This window comes from Podarcis erhardii, assembly GCF_964252035.2.
Source record: "Podarcis erhardii genome assembly, chromosome: 3".
NCBI classification, from domain to species: domain Eukaryota; kingdom Metazoa; phylum Chordata; class Lepidosauria; order Squamata; family Lacertidae; genus Podarcis; species Podarcis erhardii.
This window is the reverse complement of record NC_138507.1, coordinates 73,849,680-73,873,345: the sequence shown is the minus strand read 5'-3', so window position 1 is coordinate 73,873,345 and position 23,666 is coordinate 73,849,680. Positions and strand designations below refer to the sequence as shown.

At 39.6% G+C, this 23,666-nt stretch overlaps 1 protein-coding gene across 17 annotated transcripts in view; it reads right to left on the bottom strand.

Annotated features, from left to right (window-relative positions):
• Positions 1-23,666, bottom strand: part of AFDN (afadin, adherens junction formation factor) — a 90,385-nt gene that overhangs the window by 13,492 nt on the left and 53,227 nt on the right. For 11 of the 17 annotated variants that reach the window (XM_081855784.1, XM_081855788.1, XM_081855787.1 and 8 more), the window contains 15 exons: positions 21,586-21,606; positions 20,694-20,839; positions 19,464-19,558; positions 17,733-17,998; positions 17,203-17,346; positions 15,979-16,177; positions 15,475-15,578; positions 15,088-15,174; positions 7,256-7,321; positions 7,049-7,122; positions 6,076-6,194; positions 4,776-4,970; positions 3,825-3,916; positions 3,539-3,727; positions 1,111-2,139 (listed from right to left, as the gene is read on the bottom strand). In XM_081855784.1, the coding sequence (XP_081711910.1) occupies positions 1,111-2,139; positions 3,539-3,727; positions 3,825-3,916; positions 4,776-4,970; positions 6,076-6,194; positions 7,049-7,122; positions 7,256-7,321; positions 15,088-15,174; positions 15,475-15,578; positions 15,979-16,177; positions 17,203-17,346; positions 17,733-17,998; positions 19,464-19,558; positions 20,694-20,839; positions 21,586-21,606 (2,826 nt within the window). The remainder of the gene's footprint in view (positions 1-1,110; positions 2,140-3,538; positions 3,728-3,824; positions 3,917-4,775; positions 4,971-6,075; positions 6,195-7,048; positions 7,123-7,255; positions 7,322-15,087; positions 15,175-15,474; positions 15,579-15,978; positions 16,178-17,202; positions 17,347-17,732; positions 17,999-19,463; positions 19,559-20,693; positions 20,840-21,585; positions 21,607-23,666) is intronic. The other 6 variants (XM_081855792.1, XM_081855780.1, XM_081855781.1 and 3 more) reach the window with 2 other exon arrangements.

Here is a 23,666-nt window from a genome sequence, read left to right as displayed (position 1 = left end):
TAATATTTCTAAAACGTACAAAATGTAAATTTATCAGTCCTAGTGGAAAGGAATGATTTAGATGTTATGCAACAGAGATGACCACCTAACAAAGAATTATAATGCAGGTTTTAAAAGAACAAGATTAATGTGTTAGATAACCCAAAATAAATAATTTTGTTTTTAAATGATATATTACTGTAGTTAATAAAGCTGTGTGACAAAACAAGAGGCAGCAACCACAAGATACCATATAATGAATCTGTTGCGGACACACTTAGCTTTAAGAAACTGATTTAAGTTGCAGTGAGCCACAACAGAAAAATAAAAATAAAGCAATGCTTTCATTGAGAAAATGCATAAAATGGTTGCCCTGGAAAGCAAATGCTTTTCACTGTGGCAAAAGTAGCATAAGTTATAGACCAATTATTTACAAATCTTTAAATAAAGAATTGCACCACTTTTAACTTTCATCACTGTCAAGTATACGATCATTGAGTTAGTTTATATGCTGCTGCATGAAAAAAGTTTCTGTACATTTTTAATCAGTTTCTGTAGTTTTGTGTTTTCACCAATAAAAGAACCACATCATCACTCTTGTGGAATTAAAAATCCAAATCATGCTATGCATTTTGACAGATGAAACATGAACATAAAATATGTTGTGGCATTGGCTTCATGAATGTATAAAAATCAAGCAGAATTAAAACTAGGCTTACTTAAAAAAAATACAGGTGACAGTCCTTCACTTTTTGCCCTTATGGACAACTATATATGTATGCAATCATATACTAGACTTAAACAAAGCAGGGATCAACATCTATTTATTAGAAAGGATGTCTAATTTTCCTGTCATTCCCTTGCTATTTGGGGGGCTGGGGGTAGGGAGGGAACTGGAAATAGAGCTATCTTCAGCTCAAGCTTTCCAGTTAGTAGCTTATAATACACCACTTACTTGGACAAAGTCAAAACAGATTAGACCAAACTTCATTATATACAATGAAAGACAGGGACAATAAGAGAGTCCAGTCCTCCTTTATCCTGTGGTGATATCTAAGGTGGGGTTTTTTTTTTAGGCTAACAGACATTTTAGAATACAAACAGCTTATTAAAAGGATTCTCTCATTTTACCCTTGCTCTTCTCTCAGCTTCCAGTCGCTGCATAATCAGCATAGTATCAATATCATCATCTTCTTCATCATCCTCATCATCATCTTTTTGCTTTGACTCTTGGAGTCGTTTCTGGAACTGCCACTCCAGCATGAGCTTGCGCAGGCGGTCATTCTCTTCAGCTGTTCTATCTGGCTTATTCTGAAGATCCTGAATCTCTTTGCTCAGCATGTCTGCAATGTGCATCTGCTGCTGCTTCTCCAGCTTCTCCTTCGCATCTCGTTTCCAAGGGTCAGGAGATAAACTATCAGTAGAGGACAACTCTTCTTTGCTGATGGTGATGTACTGCAGATCTCTTCGCTCAATGGTTCGGGGTTGCTGCTGGGGCTGTAATTCTCTAATGACGGTTTCCTGGGGTCTCTGCAATGTTGAAGGCTTTTCTGGTTTCACCTGCTGAACTGAAACTGGAGGAAGTAGGGACTGCGCAGGAATTAGTGGCTGAGAACGCATTTGCCCCAGTTTTCTTTCCTGCTCCCGACGCTTCCTGTCTCGCTCTTCCTCTAAACGGGCTTTCTCTTTTTCATACCACCTTTGATGTTCTTCTCTCTTTTTGCGTTCTGCAGCAGCAACCTGAGATGATGACTGTGGCCCCAACTGGCTTGGAGGTGGCGGCGGGGGCGGAAGAGGCAAATCCATTTGCAGCCCATCAAAGTCAGTTGCATAGTGCACTGGTGGAGGAGGGGGAGGGGGAGGGAGGTCTGTTCTGGTGGACTGGGAAGTCACTAGTGATACTGGTTGAGAAACAATAGGAGTTTTCCAGCGACCAGGTCCAGTTTTGGTTAAAGAAGAACCAGGGGGAATAGATTTAGAGGAATGGTTTAGATGCTCTTGGCTTGATGTGCTAGAATCCACAGAAGAATTCATCCATGGATCACTGTCTGATTTGCGATCAATATATTCCACATCTTTTCGTATGGCAACTTCTAGTCGACTCCTTTCTGGCTGATAAACTTTATCATCTCGTAGTTCCTCCTGAGAACGTGTTACACGCTTGAAGAAGGAAAAAAAGTTTTCACATGTTAGAATTCATATACAGAAAAAAAATTACTAAATGACAGTTTATAGCATTCTAGAGTGATGATGAAATGCTTACTCACTTTCCTGTAAAATCAACACTTTCATAAACAGCATGTTGCAACAGTTCCAAGTACTGCATACAGGCTTTCATTCCAAACAAGTTATGCAAGCTCTAGAGGTCTGTGAGCTTTGATACACGATTACGAAATTACTTTGGGAGGAGAAAGAACAGCAACCTCATTTAGGCTGTATACCCATTCTCACACAGAACTCACAACAATGCCAAACTGAAACTACTTCCAGCTCTGAAACGTATTCCCATAGAAGATGTCGGGCTAGCAGCTTACAAGAAGAACTGAAGCACAGTAACTTATCTAGTCCTGCCTCCAACTGCTGTGACAAGCTTTTATTATAATCACAATTAACCCTAAGAGCAGCACAGGAAGTGGAACCATCTGTTCACTTTACTGTATTTCCCCACTCCTTCTCATAGTTATATAGGGTAGGAAAACATCTGATCATTAAATTCCTGGTAAAATATTCCATCTTCACAGATATGCTGCATTTTGATTAGATCACTGTGAAGTTCTCCAGCATTAAGTGAAAAACACAACCATTGCACAGCATGTAATACCATTTGATAATAAGGCACCACATACCTTAGAAGCTCCAATGAAACCATCTATAAATTTTAATTTTAATTCAAAATTCCTTAAGTGTTCCTTCCAAGATTTATTTTAGGCACAAAGTTGACCAGATGCAAAAGAATCGTAGTTAGAAACTATGAACAAAGGCAACTTATTTGGTGCTTCTCTATCAATGACCTTAACCATGACCTAGAAAGAATGCATTGTTTGGAATGAAAGCATTTCTTATGCTCTATTAGTCCAGAAGCACTGAACACAAAGCAACTTGTGTAAGATGCACTGTGAAAACGCTACTAGCAGATTGCTAATGACTTGGGTATTTAAAAGCGAACACAACTTAAACAAGCATTTTATGGTTTGACAATAGTTAATGCAGTCTTTGAATACTAAACTGCATTTACAGTCACTCTTAAGACACAAACCTTTGGCAAAAGTAATGTTCCCAATATTATTTACTATTGCTATGTTTCAAACATCAGCTCTAAATATATATTGTCAAGTTTTCATACAAGATGCCAGTATGTATGGACCTTTTCTTAGAAATTTAGATATATTGCGAACCTTTAATTTCCAATTTTAAAGCTAACCAAATAACAAATAGCAGCTGTAACAAACCAGAGATATTTTTACAAGTACTAAATATTAGGGGACCAATAATCTTATTATTCTATACCACAACACCAAAACCATTCAGTTAACTTAGTTGATAAAAGCAAATTTCTAACCTGCATTGCCACACTGATATAATGATTACTTTCAGGTGGAATTTGGGGTTTCTCTTCATAACTCGACCACTGATTCTGAGCAGGACCCATTCGATCCTGGGATTTGGAGGCTGGGAATGTGAAATATTCTCTGGTGTAAGTTTGTGTTGGGATAGGATATGCTTCAGGTCTGGATGGTAGTATCTGTTCCTGTATAAATATAGAAAGATCATTTACACTTTTGTACCTATTAAAACACACTACACTGTTATATATGGTAAATGTTTTTTTGCTTGCTACTTCTAACCTCTGTGCAAAGATTTCCCGTAGACACTGATGTTATCTTGTTAGTGGTTCCAGCTGCATATGCATTCTTGGTCCCAGGACTTGGAGGCTGGTCTGTTGAGGGGGGAAAAAATTTAAACCATCTTTGTTAGCCTACACAAGAGAACTAATTCAAACTAAGAGAAATAACAAGGCTGATAAACTTGTTTGCTCCTCTTAAATAATGTAAGAAGAATAGTATACATAATTTGTTTCACAGCTAGCTATTCAGGGGTGGAATAACTAGCCTACTGTACATATTTATGACTACTGTATTTTTGTTATATTATGCATATTTCTTCATATTGTAAGCTGCCTTGAGCATAGTTTTAACTATGGAAAAGCAACATACAAATCAAATGATGTATGCATGTACTTAGGGGTCTCAGTACAGTGGTACCTCGGGTTAAGAACTTAATTCGTTCAGGAGGTCTGTTCTTAATCTGAAACTGTTCTTAACCTGAGGTACCACTTTAGCTAATGCAGCCTCCCGCTGCTGCCGTGCTGCTGCTGCCCGATTTCTGTTCTCATCCTGAAGTAAAGTTCTTAATCCGAGGTACTATTTCTGGGTTAGCGGAGTCTGTAACCTGAAGCATTTGTAACCCAAAGCGTTTGTAACCTGAGATACCACTGTACATAATTTTACATAAACATATACCCACTACAGCAGGTTCCTGAAAGCCTCTGATTTCTTCTTTGGCTCACCTCTTGTCCCAGGCACTTACAAGCTGAATGATGGCCTGTGAGGTCTCACAATCTGATGTAATGTGTTGGGTGTTTCATAACATCTGTGGAGGCCTACACAGGCCTATATTCTTTAGAATTTAGCCCCTGTAGCTAACTATCAAATTTTTATTCCATTCATTTTCAGAGCATTTCAGTCCTCTACAGAAACATGGTCCATATAAACATTTTTAAACCATTTCCTGCTTACTTGCTACATTGGGACTAGATCGGTGATCAGCTCGGTTTTTCATCAGTCTGTCATCCCCTGGCAATTTCTTTGGTTCATTATATTCTGTCCAAGGCAACTGGGGGCTCTCAGGGGATCCATTCTGAGCGGAGTTGTTATATAGCTCAAATCCTTCACTCTTTGGTCGGGGTTTACCTGAGCCACGGCGGTCTGAAACTCCAGAAAGAGAGAGAAGTTGTATGAGAACAATCAGTGCTTAACTTCTCATATGCTTACTGCATGGATTCAAAGCTGCCGGAATATGATCTCGAAGTCATGCCCCTAATCCCAGATGGATGAAATTGGGTGAAGGGAAGTGAATTGAGAATTTGGACTTAACTGTGAATTTGCCTGCTGTGTGCTGGTCAAATGGGGCTTTAGTCACTGGACACTCTCCTTTCTTATTTACTAGGAGGAAGGTTCTTTGAAGACAAGCTCAGACAGAGGCTAAACTATGAAGCACCTCCTGCTTCCTTCTTAAGGTGAATTAATACTGAGGTGGTAGTATCTCTGTGAAATGAAAGTGGCTTGCCCGGGGCCTCTGAATGAGAGATGAATTAGGAATCACTTGAATTACAGCTCCTTCCAAGCCAGTGAAATTAACAAATGAACAGAGTTGCCACACAATCTGTATTTACTGGGCCAAAAGAAATGAAATGCAGTATTCTCACTCCTATCCAGGTTGGGGAAGTACATAGTCATGGCAAAAGCACAGGTGTTGTATGCATTGTGTTCTATGTTCAACCCCAGCATCTCCAGCTAAAAGGATATTATGCAGCGGGTATCTGCAGAGCTGCTGCCAGTCAGAGCAGGCAGTACTAGGCCAGATGGATCAGAGGTCAGACTCAATATACGTTTGCCAAACAGTACCAACCCATAGAAAATGTTTTAATCTAATCTTCAAAACGCCTGACAATCTTGACTGTTTTGTCCTTTCAACAGGTTACTGTCATTCCTCAAATTTAACACAGAAGGAAACAGATTAAGAAATAGTCTGTGCTCTCATTACTTCTGGGGAACAACCTTCCACACACTTAACACTGCAGTCCAATGCAAATTTGTCCAACAGTAAGCCCCATTAGTGAGACTTTCTGAGTAGACATCCACAGGACTGCATTGTACTAGACTTTAAGGATTTTATAAGCCTCTCCTTCAGAGAAAGAATAATGAGTGAATTAGGCTGTACTATGTTTATTCCAACACAATTTCTAGAAAGCATGGAGATTTAAGATTGGTTTTCACCCAAAAATGTATGCGGACAAAAATATTTCAAGTTGTTTACCTCTTTGCATCATTGGAGACGGCTGGTTAAGCAAAGTTGCTAAACCATGATAAATTGCTCCTTGTTTTGCTACTTCTAGCGTCACTACTGATCCTGTTCTTGTCATCAGCTCTGCTGCCCTGAGGTGAGAGTTAAATAAAACTAATTTAAAAATACTATAATTGACAATAGCAAGATAGTACTAAAGATCAAAGAGAAAGTACACAGTTTTCCAGATAAAAGATAAAACTAATTTGTTTAAAATAGTAATATTTGGAAAAAGGGCCTCTTTATGAACCATGAGTAGAATTAAATTTCATTTAATGTCTTGCACGCTAAACAACTCATCCAAACTTTCTCTAAGTAAAAAAAAACCCCACACACCACACAAAAAATTGCCAGTTTATTTTCTAAAGTAGAAATGGCACAAATGACTGTCTTTAAAACTGCAAGGACTGCAAGCTTTAAATCGAATACAGGATTTAATCACAGACTTTGGGAATCAGAATTTTCTTTGATGAGGCACTCTGAGCTACTATCAGTGGTACTGCAGCAGAAAAGGGTACACCAGTGTTGTTGTTGTTTATACCCCACCATCTGGCTGGGTTGCCAATCTGTGCAATCCCACTTCTGCAACTGCGGCAAAAGGGCTCAATTTTTCCCATATGGCTCTAATAGAAGTGCTACAAGTCTGTGAAACAGTCTGGCAGACCAGATAGCATAAAGATGAAAAGCGCAGTCACTTTTCTCAGGAAACACCAAATGCCTCCAATTCAAAAGATCCAGAGCCATTGCAAGTCACAGCACTACACTACACAAGTTTGGGTGAGCAAATGTGTCTCAACATCTATGGCATGACCAGTGATTAAAGACAGAGGAGGTTGAGAATGGAATATATGTCAATCAAATCAAGGGGTGTAAAAGATGAGAGGAAAAGTCCTATGTGATTTATAACCACACCACTCTTCTACAAACACATAAAAGCATGACATACCTCTCTTGGGATAGTCCAACCAAACTGCGTCCATCCACACTAAGTAACTGATCCCCTGCAGCCAGTCGGCCATCCTGGTTAAATGTTTCATAAGACAAAGGTACATTAATACAGTAGGAGATTAGCCAAACTAAGCTATGTAGTTGATAACTATTCAAAATTAATCACTGAAATTTTAGTAATTTAATAATTAAAGGTACTACTAACCACATCTGCAGCACCACCTTTGACCACAGACTTGACATAGATTCCAAGTTTATCTTGACCAGCGCCCTAGAAAGAGATAAAACAATTCTTATTCCAAATGCACAATAAAGGTTGCTTTTTCTGACAAGTTGCAAATCCTGCAATTCTCCCCACATTAATCCCTTCCCACCCCATGCAACTACTAAGCTTGCTTTTCACCTTCCCAACCACACTTATGAAGCCACTCTCTTCTGTTCTGCAGTTCTGCTTTGCAACCATTTTCATCTTCACTCCCAGATCCATGCATCCTCCTCTTCCCCCTCCATTAGTGCAACATATCCTGCTAACCTGCATCTTCCTCTTCCCCCACATTGCAACTACTAAGCACCCTTTTCGCTTCCCACCCCATTATGAAGCCATCATCCCCTCCTATTCCACAGACCTTTCGTGCAAATGCTTTCACCTGCATTCCCACACCTCTTATTCCCCTTTTCGCAGCTCTCTGCATTCCCATTTTCACCTTCATCTTCTTTTTCCTATCTCCCTCTTCCTCCTTTTCTCAACTCTCCTTTGCACATAGATCACCCCATTTCCATGCATTCTCCTAGTTAACAGCCCCCTTTGCGTTTCCCCCTCCTCCATGATGATGTATGTTACTGTACCTTTAAGATGAACAGAATCTTAAGCCTGTCAGATGGAGAATGTTAAGTTCAGTTGATTGATATTGCACACATATGAGTGTTTGCTTGATTAAATACCCCATTTTCCTGTCATCTCCCTCCTACCTTGCTTTACTCAAACTTCTGTTGCTTTAAACCATCACTTCATATTTGCTCCCCTATCCCATCCCGAATTAATGCACATTCAGGATTGGGACGCAAAACTACAAATCCTCCAACAGGGGCTGTGTGATGTCATTCTTTACATTTTGTTTTATTATACAAATAGAAATATAGGAGTGTGATGATATTGCAGTTTCGCTTAACAATTTACCCACTGATAACTAAAATATAAAACTATTTGATATAAGCATCTCACTGACCTCTATGACCATCTCTGTAAGGGCAGCCAGTATCACAATACTTATATTACTGATTGGCTGGTGGGCAGAGGAACTGAGGGGAAGATATTAGGTGGTCCAGGGCAAGACAATGCAAGTTCATAGTTGAACTGTGAGGTGAACAAGGACTGACAACTCTTAATTCAGACTCTTCAACAGCTACATCACACTATATCCCTGGTTATTTTGTTAGCTTGCAATTTCTTAAACAGAAGCCCTGCTGAATTTATGTGCGTTGCATAGCATGTGTATTGTTCAATGGCTATTCTAAAGCTGAAATGCAAGAATATACTTCTGTGAATGGTATGTGCTAACATTTGCAACCAGTATTAATGCCAACTTTCCACAGCTTCTTCCTTTTGCTTCAAATTCCTTAAAAGAGCCTTTGATTTCGTAAACCGCAACAAGTGTGGCAGAAGCAAAGGCTTTGTTAAGAAACGTGAAGCAGAAGGAAGAAGTTGCGGAAGGTGAGGTAAAAAGTGCCTTGATTTGAACTAGTTGCATCTTGCATAGCATTCTTGGTGAAACCTAATTCTTTGAAGTTGTAAAATCATGACAGGACACCAATGCTGCCCTTCTTCCAGAAGACACAATGTGAGTTGATGATAGGGCAGCCAAGCTTTAGCCACATCAGGTGATTTGAATAAAATATATGTTATGAAGGTTACCTCACTGCGAAAAGTGAAGTTACAGGGAACCAGGCAGAGGGCCTTCTCAGTAGTGGCACCTACCCTGTGGTACGCCCTCCCATCAGATGTCAAGGAAATAAGCAACTATCTTACTTTTAAAAGACATCTGAAGGCAGCCCTGTTTAGGGAAGTTTTTAATGTTTAATGCTGTATTGTGTTTTTAACATTCGGTTGGGAGCCACCCAGAGTGGAAGGGTATAAATAATAAATTTATTATTATTATTATTAGTGCTAACCCTCAATATACCAATCTTATCTTTAATATCTATACAGCACTTAGAACACTTTTTACACTTTGTAAGTATTAAAATAGATTCTAAAGCAAGAGAACTCATCTGTAACAAATTTACTTCCATACATACATGTATACATGTGGTATAAGTATAGGCATACATATACATATAGTTCCATATGTACTATATGTATGTCAGACCACTGGTCTCTTTAGCCCAATGCTGTAGACACCCAACTGTCAGCGGAACTTCAGGCAGACTCCACCACAGCCCTACCTGGAAATGCTGGGGATTGAATGTGGGATTATTTGCATGCAAAGCATGTGCACAACCACTGGACTATTGACTTTCCCTAGCTAGGAACCTTCCCCTGCTATATATGCATGCTCACTTTGCTGCATAACTTTTGTCTACATAGAAGGTAGAAAGGGACTGTGCATCTAACTGTCAGAGGGGCACTTGTAAGTTTTGTCCATTTTTTAAATCTCCATGTGGAAAACAGAACTCTGAGTGATCTCTTAAGTGTCAGAGAAGAGTAGCCTGATGTCCTGTAAATGTTACAAATCCTTCCATTCATGAAAATGAGTTGCAATTCAGTGGAGGCTCCCACTCATGGAAGTGGTTTGTGATTTTTTGCAAATTCCCTGTCTCACTGTGATCCTCCAGAACAAATGTTCACAGTCCGTGAGGGAAAGGGCAACCGGGGAAAACCACTTCTCTTCTATACTCCTTATTCAAGTGGGAGTGTTCTGTGAGTGTAACGCTGCTCATAGATCTCTGGATCAAAGGCACTCAATTCACACTGTAATCAGGCCAATTACTTTCCCCATTTGGGCTATAGTGGCTCTCATAAAAGCTTGTTTCTGAGACATAGCAGAACAGAACGTGAGAATGATATAAAGCTTTTCCCATTCATTCTATACATTTTTCTTCAAGAAACTGCTAAACAGTATGATGCGACAATATCAGCCACTAATCTTATTTGAAAATTTGAATAGTGGAAGCTGAAGTTGGTGAGAGCATGGTGCTGATAACACCAAGGTTGCAGGTTCGATCCCCATATGGGACAGCTGCATATTCCTGCAGGGGGTTGGACTAAATGATCCTCAGGGTCCCTTCCAACTCAAGCTTCGTTCTTTTTTTATCCCATCTTAACATAAGCTTCGGAATCCAGAATAACGGTAGCTATATTAGTTACAATTCATAAAAGAATTAGGTGCTTGAGGCTGCAATCCAAAATGCAGCTATCATTACTTTACTTTACTATCATTACTTCAACATATTACTTTTAAGTAAACATACATAGGATTGCTTGTAAGTATGCAGAACTGTTGGACTGTGAACATCAACAATACATTAAAGGTTAGATGAAAACTGTTTGTTGAAAAATCCATTTTTACATAAATCAGTGGTTTAATACTGTATTGCACTTTCCTAGTGCAATGATTTTCTTTCTACTATTGTCATTGATAATAGATATTTTCTCCATCATTACTTGAAAGAGTTATTGAGTTTTCCTTTCCAATATCAAAGTACAGGCATAAAAACCAAACACTGCTTAATAGCAAATGTTTTGACTTTTCCTTGTGAAGAGTGGGGACTGGCACTGAGAGAAAAATGTCTGTTTCAACCATGATTGTGTTTAGGTCAATTATGCCATCAAGTAGTTCAATATCAATACTTAGAGCAATTGAAATGACATGTAAATTAGCTAAAGGAACCTCTACAGAAATATATTGAAGTCAGTTAATTTTATTCTTATTTAGTATTTAGAATGCCAATTTTAATATGTTTTAACATTCTTCACACAGAAAAATCACAAGATTTATAAAGATATTTCTGGATTATAGATAGAAGGAAAAGCGCACATCTTACATTATTCATAATCTTTCAATAGTAAATGAGGCAATTGTTCACTTGACAGACTACAGTAGATTAAAACCTCTCACTATGTTTGTCATTAAAAAGCACAGAAAAGGAACTGGCTTAAGGTAAAAAAAAAAATGTGCTAACTTTTAAAAAGAACATCACTTAGCTGCATGCAACAACAAGTAGTGCCAAATGAAGTAGTCACTGACAACTTTAAACGTTTATAGAAAAGCACTTTTTGAACAGACTTACCGAGGATTCTGTTCTTCCAACGACAGAAAACCACATTTTAACTCCAGAAATACAACTCTTCAATCCTTTCTCAGCCTTCTACTACAGCCCAAACATCAGTCTGCCAGATTTTCCAAAACACCCAGCAAGACAGCTCCGAACTGGACACTGATATAGCATAGCATTTATCAACACTAGTTACAACCAATACAATATTCCAACTCTTTGCACAATCAGTTATGCTACTCTGCCTTTAGTTTATCATTAAGAGCTTTATTAAACTATAGGCACTGCCTAGAAAAATCAAGGCGGCCTTTTCAGTAAGATACAGAAAATCCAAATTAAACAGGAAGTAAGTGCTGGCCCACAGATGGGAAGAAGTCGTATGCTAACCCCTCCCCTCACTCCCCATCCCACCCCGTGATATATTTTTAAAGTAAACTGCATGCACACACTGCTTCCAAATCATCTGGATTTCATGAAATGTAACCACAGTGTGGTTGGAAGTCAGGCAGCATTTAACATCGAAACATCTTTCAGGCTTAGAGCACTAAATTCTGCCCTTAGTCTCTTAGTATTACTGCCCCCCTGACCCCCTGAGCAATCCAGCCACTACCACCAAAAAAGTACTCCTGCTATAGAAAAGTCTTGCAACAGAAATGAAGCATCAGCAAGACCACTACTGGAAACCATTACATCAATGGTAGGTAATTTATTCTGTTCCTAATGCGGTACTGGAAACGTGGCTATTGCCTTTTCAAGCCAGTGTGGCTATGCTCACTACTACTATCACAGAGAACAGCTCATGTTCCTAACTACATGCTAACAGCTAGAAGGATTATTACTACATCTCCTGGAAAACACAGACAAGATTTGAACTGGAAGTCCCAATCTCTTGGCAATAGGTGAATGGTTTCTGTTTGCCCTCTGGAACCATGCCTATCAGATAATTTGAAGTTCCTAGGGAATCACTAAATTCCTCTAGAAACTAATTTATACTGATTTACCTCGGGCTGTTCCTAGAACTAATTCTGGGTCATGGCTCCAGGGATCTGTCAAGCCAGCACTCTAGTCAAGAGGCCAGACTACCACTGATAAGACAACTGGCTATTTCACAACACCATAAGATGTTAACAGCAACAATATAAGATTTTATCACCTCAAAAAAATGAAAATCAGTAATAATGTGAAGCTGAAACTCATACAAGTTTAAAAGTCTATATTTGGGGCTTTTGCTTTCTCCATTGCAGATGAGATGACCAGAACTTGCCTGGATCCAGAGAATGCAACCTTTATGTGGAAGCAGGCTTAAGAACGCATCCCTATTGCGGATAATTTGTGAATGTAATTTGGACATGCATAGGAATTCAGGACCATCCCTAGCAAATTGCTCTGGAACTCAATCCTTTGGGAGGCCACACACATGACCAACACAGTCCCTTTCCTGGACCACCTTACCCTGATTACTTAGCTTCTGAGAAAGCAACCCTTTCTTCAGATAAAGGGGAGGAAAGTGCACCAGCACTGATGCTGTGTTAAAATGGCAAAACAATTTGGGAGCTGAGGTGAGGAAGAGGCATGGGAGTGGCAGTGGTAGCAACCATGACCATCCAGAGGGAACGCTGGAGTGGAGGTTGCCAGAATTGTGACCATGGACACAGTGGTGCCCTTGAGGTCTTCCCCTAGGGCTCACCAAGCCTCTGAGGCCTTCCTCCCATTCAGCAACCCTTTCACCATGAGGTTGGTTTTCTTTTTCTCCCTTGAAAAGTATACAGAGCCAAAGGAGAAAGTTAGAAAAATGGTGTATTTTCTCACTTCCTCTTTCTGCTCTAAGTGTTTTTCTACTGAATATGACATTTACAGAGATTCATTGAAAAAGTGAAGTGTGTGCTTGTGCGCTCTCTCTCTCTCTCTCTCTCTCTCTCTCTCTCTCTCTGGATAGATTGTGTGATTTCCTGATTCAGGGAAGGTAGAAAAGAAGTGGCCAGAGGGTGTGATGTCCACAGCACTTGCTCAAAAATCTAAATCTGTCCAGAGGCCTTAAAAAGTTGAAAATCTCCCCTCTAGAGATTTCTAGTATGCAAACTTGCCCTGTGTCCTGCACTTGCCAGAAACAGCCCTGCCCACATTCATACTCTGGGGCAACTAACCATGTCCTAAGTAAAAATGAATCAATCAGCAAAAATATCACTAAAGGTGCATAAGAATAGTCTGAAGTAGTCACCAATTAAAAATTGCCAGATATTTGCACATCTTCTAAAATACGATTAATAATAAAGCTACGAAGATCACTCTCATTCTTTTACACTCGATACATATAAACCACTCAGAAGAGCCAGTTCCTTCTTCCCTTCTGCAACCAAGCAAAGATACAATACTTTGGAAACAAGAAGCACCATGTCCTTAATAGTAAAAAATGCTATACATTTAAAGAGACTTTAAAATACCACCACTGAGGTCGCAGATTAGTCCCATTAAAAATTGTCATTTCCCTCTTGCAACCACCTAGCTTGAATAGGTTTAATTCTTTTCAAGATGAATTATGACTGCAGAAGGGGGCAGGGAAGGCTGCTACACCTGTATTCCTGCCAGAGACTCTTTCAAACTAGGCAATGTCACTTATGACAGTGGTCAGTGCTGGCATAGCAAGCTGTTCATTTGTATCTTAATAGCAGAACACAAAAGTGAATGACTTGCTTCTGGCTTAAATGATGCAAGATCATTATTGAATTCAACAGTACAGATCTTAAAATTTCTTCCCTGAAATATAAATGCTGTTTTAGAACACTGCCACCTACCAACTAGCTCTTTACATTTGTTAAATATGTGGCAGCTTTACAATACTGGTACAGTGCACCATCTGGTGGTTGGAAACTGGTGGCACAATAATTCACATTAGAATGAAAAGTCGTCAGGGTGAGCCTCTCTGCTGCCTGTTCACTCCCCACACCTCAGTCAATAGGATGAGATGCAATTCAGTTACTCACTTTATGGCTATCATGGACAAAATCAAAACGAGAAGAGAGGGACACTGGGAGGGGGGAAAGGGATGGTTTAAGACAATGAGGGATATCTGAAGGGAGGAACACTGAGGAATGGGGAGAAAACAAGGAGAAATAATGGAAATGGGTACAACACAGAGGTCAACATGAAAAAACTAACACAACAAAGCCTTTCTCAACTCCCTTCTTACAGTACTCAAGGCTTGCTTTAAATCGCCACTTTCCCCCCTTACGTCTCTCCATTGTTGTCTCCCTCTTTCATTCCTCAGCTACCTCGTGAATGAGATAAAGGAGCCCTCAAATATTACTCACTCCTGGTACCATGTATGTACAGATTCAATGCAGTAATTTAGTACTGTACAAGTATTTTATTAACAAGCAAACACCATATATGTACAACATCCATCACTTAACCATCCCTAACTGAACCAGCTGGCAGTCTTCAAAATTCTACAGTAACATTTATCTGCAGAAGTGGGGGGGGGGGGGAGGCAAAAAGGAGCTGCAAAACAGGAGGAAATAGCGACTTCAAAATTGGGTGGAAGGTGAAAGGGGTGCTTAGTAGTTGCAACGTGTGAAGGAAGATGAGGGTAGTCTGTGAGCAAGAAGGGTTACAGAGAGAAGGCATGGGCATGGGGGTGAAGGTGAAAAATGGGCTACAAAACATATTGATAGGACAGACAATTCAGCAAGTAATGTGCCTTGCTTGGGGGGGGTGAATGGAGCAGGCAGGAGGACAGAGCTTTCTAGTATATTTATATATTCATACCTTAGCAGCCACAATGCTCAGACCCATCCCATTTTGTTTCTTTAGTGTCACAGTGATTATCTCAGGTTCCTTCCTTAACGGATGAGCCTACAGAAACAAAGCACAGATTAAACTCTGTATTCCATGACACTGAGCACAGCAGTAAGAATTCCTTCTAGGTACTTTAATACAGATACAGGTAATTCTACTCTCAACTTACTTCTGCGTTGCAAAATGAAACACTTTGAATAGCTTTAGTAAAGCACTAATATGCTATGCTGCAGGAAAAATATAGTAAATTCAATCATCTGCATTTTAACTCTCTAGTACCACCCTAAATAACAAATTGCATATGGTTAGACTACAGTTTATGTCCTCTACCATAATGTCCAGAAGACTAGTACTTGCCAGGTCAGCATTATCTTGCAATAGATGACTTTCATAATCTGCACCTTCAAAATATATTGTCCAAGTTCCTGGTGAACGTGGATGAGGTGTCAATCTGCAGAAACCTAGAAGGGGTAGGGTGGGGGAGACAATTTGAGAGGTAATTTGAGAGTCCACAAAAAAAGGTAATTTGAGAGTCCACAAAAAAACAACAACCATGCAAACAAATGGTTCATTACTAAAAACAGTGTTGATCATAAATGTGACAAGTGCTTTTAAAAGATGAAGGAGGCAACACAGAATGTGCATCACATGATAATACAAATCTGGAAAGAAGACACTCCTTTTCTTGATTTAAGGGATGCCCAAATAAAATCTCCATGGCAACAAAAGTTGCTGAAATCCTGCATAAAAAATAATGGCAAGAAGAGATTTCCAAACATCTAAAGACAAAATGAATTTTTCTTAGCTGAACTACAGCAGAGGAAGCATTTTTTGTCCCAGTACAAGACTAAAAAGACTAACCTCTTTGGCAAAGTGGATCTAAAAATTCTTGCAGCCCATTTGGGATGTTTCTGACAACATCACATGAGTAACCATCTTCTGGCAGAAGAAAGGGTAGCTGTAGATCAGGGTCCTCTTCTAACTGTACTTCTCTACCATCACTTCGAGCCAGCTCATCTGCGGTGTTTTCTGCCACTGCTACAACATTTTCTATTAACTCCTAGTTTAGCGGGGGGGGGGGAGGAGTAAATAATGCTGTACATGAGAATCCAATAATATAAAGTTTTAATTTTATACTTTAGCCACACCAAATTAGCAAATGCAAAAGATGTATGTGATATGTTTAGGTTGATGTTGTCTGAAGCAGATACAAGAGGCAAAAGCTTTCGTTCAACTGTAGCTGTGAACTTTAACTTTAGTTTCATCCCACCCCACCCGCAGGTGCCCTTTAAATGAAATTTTTCAAATTATTAGAAATATATTAAACATCAGTGATCAACGAGTAATACAAAGGGGATTATTATACTGATACCAAAACAAGAATTGCAGGCATTCATTTTTGCAATAGGAAGAAATTGATTTATACTGGATGTTACATATTTGATTAAATCTGTATTTTGAAAAGCAGGAAAAATAATGAAGGGAGACATTAGGTTTTTAACCTACAGTTTGACTATTTAGCACTAATAGTTCTTTTGCTCTCGCCACCCTCCCACCTACAATTCAAGAACTTCTAGCAAGCTACTCCACAGATGTATTCCTAATAAAAATAAGAAAGTTCCATAAATAGAATACTGCAATGTGTCCCAAAATTGGAAACACAAATAAGTCCAAGAGCACTGAAAATGCATCATTAAGCTATCTGTTGATACTCAAAACAATGAAGCAGATTTATGTGCATCCAATTGATATGTGATTGTGCATGGGAGCACTGCGGCAACCTGGAAATGGATGGAAAAGGGGGTGTCATGGGGCAGAGCAATGACCTGGAACACAACCCCCATGAAAAACGGGGGGTGCCTGTATTTTCTTCCTTTTCTATGTGAGACAGAATAGGCTACGCAAGCAAAGAATTACTATCACTATTTTTAAAATGGGGTTCCGATGTCTCAAACTTTTTATCATTTCATAGAGTTAGCATTATTTTTTTCATACGCTACCCCGTAACATTCACTATATAAAAATTTATAGGGAAATTATTTTATAAATAAATAAATGAATGAATGAATGTCAAGATTAACTCACTGTTGGAATAAATGGCTCATCTGGGGCACAATGATAATTTTGTAGCAAGGCATGCAGTTGTAGAGAATTGAGTTTAAAGCAGGTACTGTTGATATTTGGAATGTCTTCACGTGAATACTTATCCATAGTAAGTAAAGTAGTTGCCTGAAAAAGAAGCACAATCAGTAGAATCACCTTTATTTTATTAAGAAACATGACAGTGGACCCTACACACCAAATTGGGGAGTGGAACCCTGCTCTTGAATGAGTACACATTTTGTGTTTGAAACTCTTAGCACAGGTTTTAAAAAATAAGGCAGTTGGTACAAAACAGCTCTCCTCAGTATGGAAAGAAAACAGACCTCTCTGAGGAAAACCACATTGAAGCAATTAAGCAACTGTACACGCCAACCCTACTTTGCAGACACTGGTTTCATATGACTTCATACAGGTGGCTAAGTCTGAATTTCCATTGTTAAATTAGTAGAGGAAAATCTTCCAAGATCATGCAAGGTAAGCACTTATTTTTCCTATTACTACCAAATACCTACTTGTACTATCCTACTGAGATGACAATCAGCAGCCAGTTCCAAGCCCTGTTTTTCTGCCCAAGCTTCAATGTGCCCCAGCTGCTGCCGGATGATGGCTCCCCAGTAATGTGAACACAATCCTGAATCTGGATCAGTAACCAATCGGTTAAAAAGCCACATGTTGATAAAGTGGAACAGCTGGGAAAAGAGCTGTATGGTTAGTGCGGCGTTCACTCTACATCGCCGCAGAAGGGACATGGCTCCAGTCAGCGTATGCAAGACGTCATCTAAAAGAAAAAATACAATAGTTTACTCAGCTATGCATTCCAGGTTGAGGTACTCTGTTAAGTTAAAGGCAAAGGTACCCCTGCCCGTACAGGTCAGTCGTGTCCGACTCTAGGGTTGTGCGCCCATCTCACTTAAGAGGCCGGGGGCCAGCGCTGTCCGGAGACACTTCCGGGTCACGTGGCCAGCATGACAAAACTGCTCTGGCGAGCCAGCACCAGCGCAGCACACGGAAACGCCGTTTACCTTCCCGCTATAAAGCGGTACCTATTTATCTATTTGCACTTAGGGGTGCTTTCGAACTGCTAGGTGAGCAGGAGCTGGGACCAAAAGACGGGAGCTCACCCCGCCGCGGGGATTCGAACCGCCAACCATACGATCGGCAGGTCCTAGGCACTGAGGTTTTACCCACAGCGCCACCCGTGTCCCTTCTCTGTTAAGTTACTCAGTGTTAAATATTACATTATAACTGGAAGACATTAATAACAATGATGTATTTATCTGCATAATGAAGTAATACTTGTGCTCCATATTTTTTTTATTTTTTTATTTCCCAATGCATATAGTAAAAAGCAGCAACCGTCATAGGAAAACCACAGAAAAAGGAGAAACAAAGGTAATGTCAATCTTCATCAATAAATTAAGAGAATGTGAGGATGGACAAACTTGTTTTTAGGTTCAAGAAGGGGTATAATAATTTGTGCATTATATAATGTCAGCTATTTCACAGATTCCTTCCAGACAAGCCAGTCCTTAAGCATAGGAGGAGCAGAATTCTTCCTATTTGCAGCATGACTGCACATAGAAAATTTACAATAAATTCAAGGTTACTTGTCTGCACCTTACTTTTCTAGAATTTTTATACAGTGGTACCTTGGTTGTCAAACAGCTTGGGTACAGTGGTACCTTGGGTCCAAACAGCTCCCGAACGCCGCAAATCCGGAAGTGAGTGTTCCAGTTTGTGAACATTTTTCAGAAGCCGAACATCTGACACGGCTTCTGATTGAATGCTCCTGAAGCCAATCGGAAGCTGCGCCTTGGTTTTCGAACGAACTCCCGGAACGGATTAAGTTTGACAACCAAGGTTAATGGGTCCAATAGATATGCATAATTGGTAATGTCTTTAGAACAAATATTATATTTATATTGTTGGGCACTGCCACAGTACATGGCTTAAAGAAACTGCCTAGGGCAGTTACTGGAGTTATCCAAGTGGGAAGGGTCATGCATTATTACACACAAATACACGCACGGTTACATTCTAACATACAATATCGGGAAAGGTGGATTAGATGTCAATGGCTGCCATGCAGCTTGCTAATGAGGAACTCCTCACAAAGTACAATACGTCTTATTGTACGTGCAAAAAGACATTGCATTTCCCTGCAATATATAAGGTCTCCCACCATGTTCCTCTCATGACAGTTGACCTTATGCTCAGTACATTATATCATAAAGTGATCTAACCTATTTTAGGCCTTTGAGGATTATTTTCTTCTGGATCATCAAGAAATGCAGGCATGTAGTTGTTAAGCTCTGACTGAAGACAATGAACCAAATATCTGAAAAAAATAAAATTTTGTATAGATAGTAATATTAAGGCTTCCACCCATTTAAAGAATATTTAGATTCATGAACATAGAAATTAGGCTGATGAAAACCTGCAGCCATGGAAAAAATGAATTTACCTAAGTGTCAACAATTCAACTCTCAGGACAATCCTGCACATATCTCAGTGTCCCACTGAGTTTACCAGGCCTTACTCCTCAGTGTGCTTAGGACTGCATCCTCACTATCTATTATTCACCAAGTTTCCTGAGCAATTTTCCAAGAAACAGATGCATTAAGAAATATTGCTGCACTAATACTGAATTAAAAATACCAAACTGTGCCAAGTCAATTCCTGTTATATTTTGAAACGGACTATGATTTTTATGGGATTGTACCCAGGGGATGTTAGGAGAAGAACTGAGATAAACAACAATCTTATGGCACTTTATTGTTTTGTTGCAACTGACACTGGAAATAGTTACAATGAGACTTAAGCTAGTGATGACTAACTTGTCCCACAGATTTCAGTGGGACTACAACGTGACTTCCTCCGGATTCAACCCAAAACTGTTAAGGAAAAAGGCGGGGTATGTGTGTTTTGATGGGGGGTGTCACATCCCCCCCCCTTTCCAGTGGAATCCTAACATATAATCTACTAGCTCAATTACACAACGCAGATTGCTTGAATCTGGAAAAATAACAAAAGGAGTTTATTTTTTTACTTCTAATTACACAGGTCGCTTGTACATTTCACTCTTAATATAAATTAATTCTAATAAAGAATCTTCAGAATTTTTACTGTGCCCAAGTATAAGGATGAACTCCTCTTCACTTAGAGCATGATAAGATGCACAATGCACCAGTAGATAAAGCACCTAACAGATATAATAAACAAATGAATTAACCAACTTTCATTAAAATAAAATAAAAACACTGGTGATAGCCAATTAATTATACTCTGAGTAGACCCACTGAAATAAGTGCAATAAAGTTCATTGATTTCAATGAGCTTACTCTGGGTATGACTAATATTGGATAACACTCAATATCTGCTTTTAAAGGCATTTGGAAATAAGAATGTATAACTCTTCCTGAATAAGGAAAAACTTGATGAACGTACTATATACAGAAATCTGATTATCTTACTTGAATGCCATTTGAACTAGGTGTGCCAAAACATCTTGCGCATCTAAGGTGATTCGGCTAAGCTCTCGATCCTGCTTAATGAAGTTTAGCAGCTCAGATGCATTTGCCATCCAGAAAGCAAGTGACCCTGCAATATTCTTCTGTTTCTGAAAATATTTTTCGAAAAGTCGTGTAAACATCAAAAGGAAGCCTTCCTCTGGCAATTCAGCTTGCATTCATTATCAAAAGGCTCTGTTTAGATAGACCAGTACCCCCTCCATATTACCAAATATAACTCAGTTACCAGATATTTGCAAAGAATTTCTATGAAACTGTAAGTAATATATGCTGGACATCTTGCAATTGCTTCAAATTACAAGTGATATTTTAATGATAAATTATTAAATATTCCAAATGCCATTTGTGAAATGGAGTTAGCATGTTGTCATGAAATGCAGAAAGCTTAGATGTATGCATTATCTGGTAATCTGTATGTGCGCAAGCACATGTTGACTAATGCCCATTGTCACCCAGATACTGCTAGCCACTGGCTTTGACACCAAGCAACTCAGTATCGAGTACTGATCTATCTCACCATTTCCCGACCACAAATGCTAGGCCAGGCAACCTCAGATGAGATCCAAAGAACAGAACCACAGACAAAACAAAAAAAGGGAAGAAAAAGAACTTTTGTCATTATGTCTCCATACTGAAGTGCGTTAAGCAGAAATTATGGAATGCTGATAGGCTGCGCAGTCAAAAAAGGATTTTAGTACTGCATGTTCCAGCTGCTGAATGAGGGTTATGAACTGTTCAATCCAGCTGTAGAAATATTGTATTTTTACATGAAAGCAGCATGAGAAACTGAGCTAAGCCAACACAGCTAGGATCAGTTCCCAGCAATATATCCTACCTGATCAACCTGGTCTACCTCCTGGAGAAAAACGAAGGAAATCAAACAGAAGAAAGAAACTTGTGAACATTCATGGTAGTTTTCGAAATCAAACACTAAATATGAAGGCACAAGACTTATGCTCAGTCACATTAAAACATTTCACCACCAGATGTGATACAACTGAGAAAACTTTGTGCAATCCTGCAAAGAGTAACATGGAGATCTGCTCCACAGAAGACAACAGAGCCTTTCCTTTCCATGAGAAGGCAGCTTTACACCAGACTGCCAGACATTGTAGCAGTGTAGCCAGGTCAGTTCAGTTTTCATATATTAAACAGAACTAGTAGAAATGCCAGTTTAAGAGCACTCTTCTATGGTTGTGACTGTTTTATCTCAAGTAATTTCGCCACTAGAATTTGTGCAGTGACAATTAATCCATCTGATACCTACACTCTTCTTACAAAATTTGTTAAATAATCTTACAGTGCTTCTTAATGGACACTCAGTGTGTTGTATCATGAATTTCTTTTCTAAGTTTGGATATATGTACACCCTCAATATGTGTTTGATTACATCACCCACAAAAACCTGAATAATAATAATAATAATAATAATAATAATAATTTATTTATACCCCGCCCATCTGGCTGGGCCTCCCCAGCCACTCTGGGCGGCTTCCATAGAAACCAAAAATACAGTAAAATATCACACGTTAAAAACTTCCCTGAACAGGGCTGCCTTAAGATGTCTTCTGAATGTCAGGTAGTTGTTTATCGCTTTGACATCTGCTGGAAGGGCGTTCCACAGGGCAGGCGCCACTACCGAGAAGGCCCTCTGCCTGGTTCCCTGTAGCTTTGCTTCTCGCAATGAGGGAACCGCCAGAAGGCCCTCGGCGCTGGACCTCAGCGTCCGGGCAGAATGATGGGGGTGGAGACACTCCTTCAGGTATACTGGACCGAGGCCGTTTAGGGCTTTAAAGGTCAGCACCAACACTTTGAATTGTGCTCGGAAACGTACTGGGAGCCAATGTAGGTCCTTTAAGACCGGTGTTATATGGTCTCGGCGCCCGCCCCCAGTCACCAGTCTAGCTGCCGCATTCTGGATTAGTTGTAGTTTCCGAGTCACCTTCAAAGCTAGCCCCACGTAGAGTGCATTGCAGTAGTCCAAGCGGGAGATAACCAGAGCATGCACCACTCTGGCGAGACAGTCCGCAGGCAGATAGGGTCTCAGCCTACATACCAGATGGAGCTGGTAAACAGCTGCCCTGGACACAGATTTGACCTGTGCCTCCATGGACAGCTGTGAGTCCAAAATGACTCCCAGGCTGCGCACCTGGTCCTTCATTGGCTGTCTTTTCTGGATTTTCACTGAGATAGATACTGCTTGTAGAATAGCTTCTTTTTAAAATGCTTTGAATCTAATTACTTGAATTACTATCTAGGAAGGTCTATGCAAACAGAACTCCAGTGATTAATTGAAATTCCTAAGTTCTTCCTTCTATTTTACCATATGATTGAAGGGAAGCATAAACATAATTATAATAAAAGTTTGGCTCAAGCTCCATGGAAACTATAGAATTTGCATGCAAAGATCAGGTAGAAAACTATACAGTGCAACCTATGCATGTTTACTCACAAATAATTACTACTGTATTCATTGGAGCTTACTCCCATGTAGGAATATAGAATTACAGCCTAAATTTAACAGAGGCCAAAGGGAATATGATAGGTGTATATTTTTGTACTTAAAATAATTATGTTTTGTATTACATTTTTGTTCAATAAAGGGCTGATCAGATTTTTGCAATCAAAGCCAAACTGATAACATTCAATCTATCATAAACTATTCCACAATCTACTGTGAGATTTGCAGATATGCACTCAAAATTGCTAAATGCTGGTAGGGACCGCCATTCCAAGAAACCTAGATGCTACAGTCTTGTAAAGGAAGGTGTGGAATTGTCTGCCTCAAAATGCATGGTGTGGCACAATACACTTTCTGGAAGAGTTATAGCCTAGTGCCAGGAGGCAGCAGTAGCATGTTGCTTGGAAGAGGGAATCCTACCTCCCAGCAGCACTGCGCTCACAACAGGGATGGAC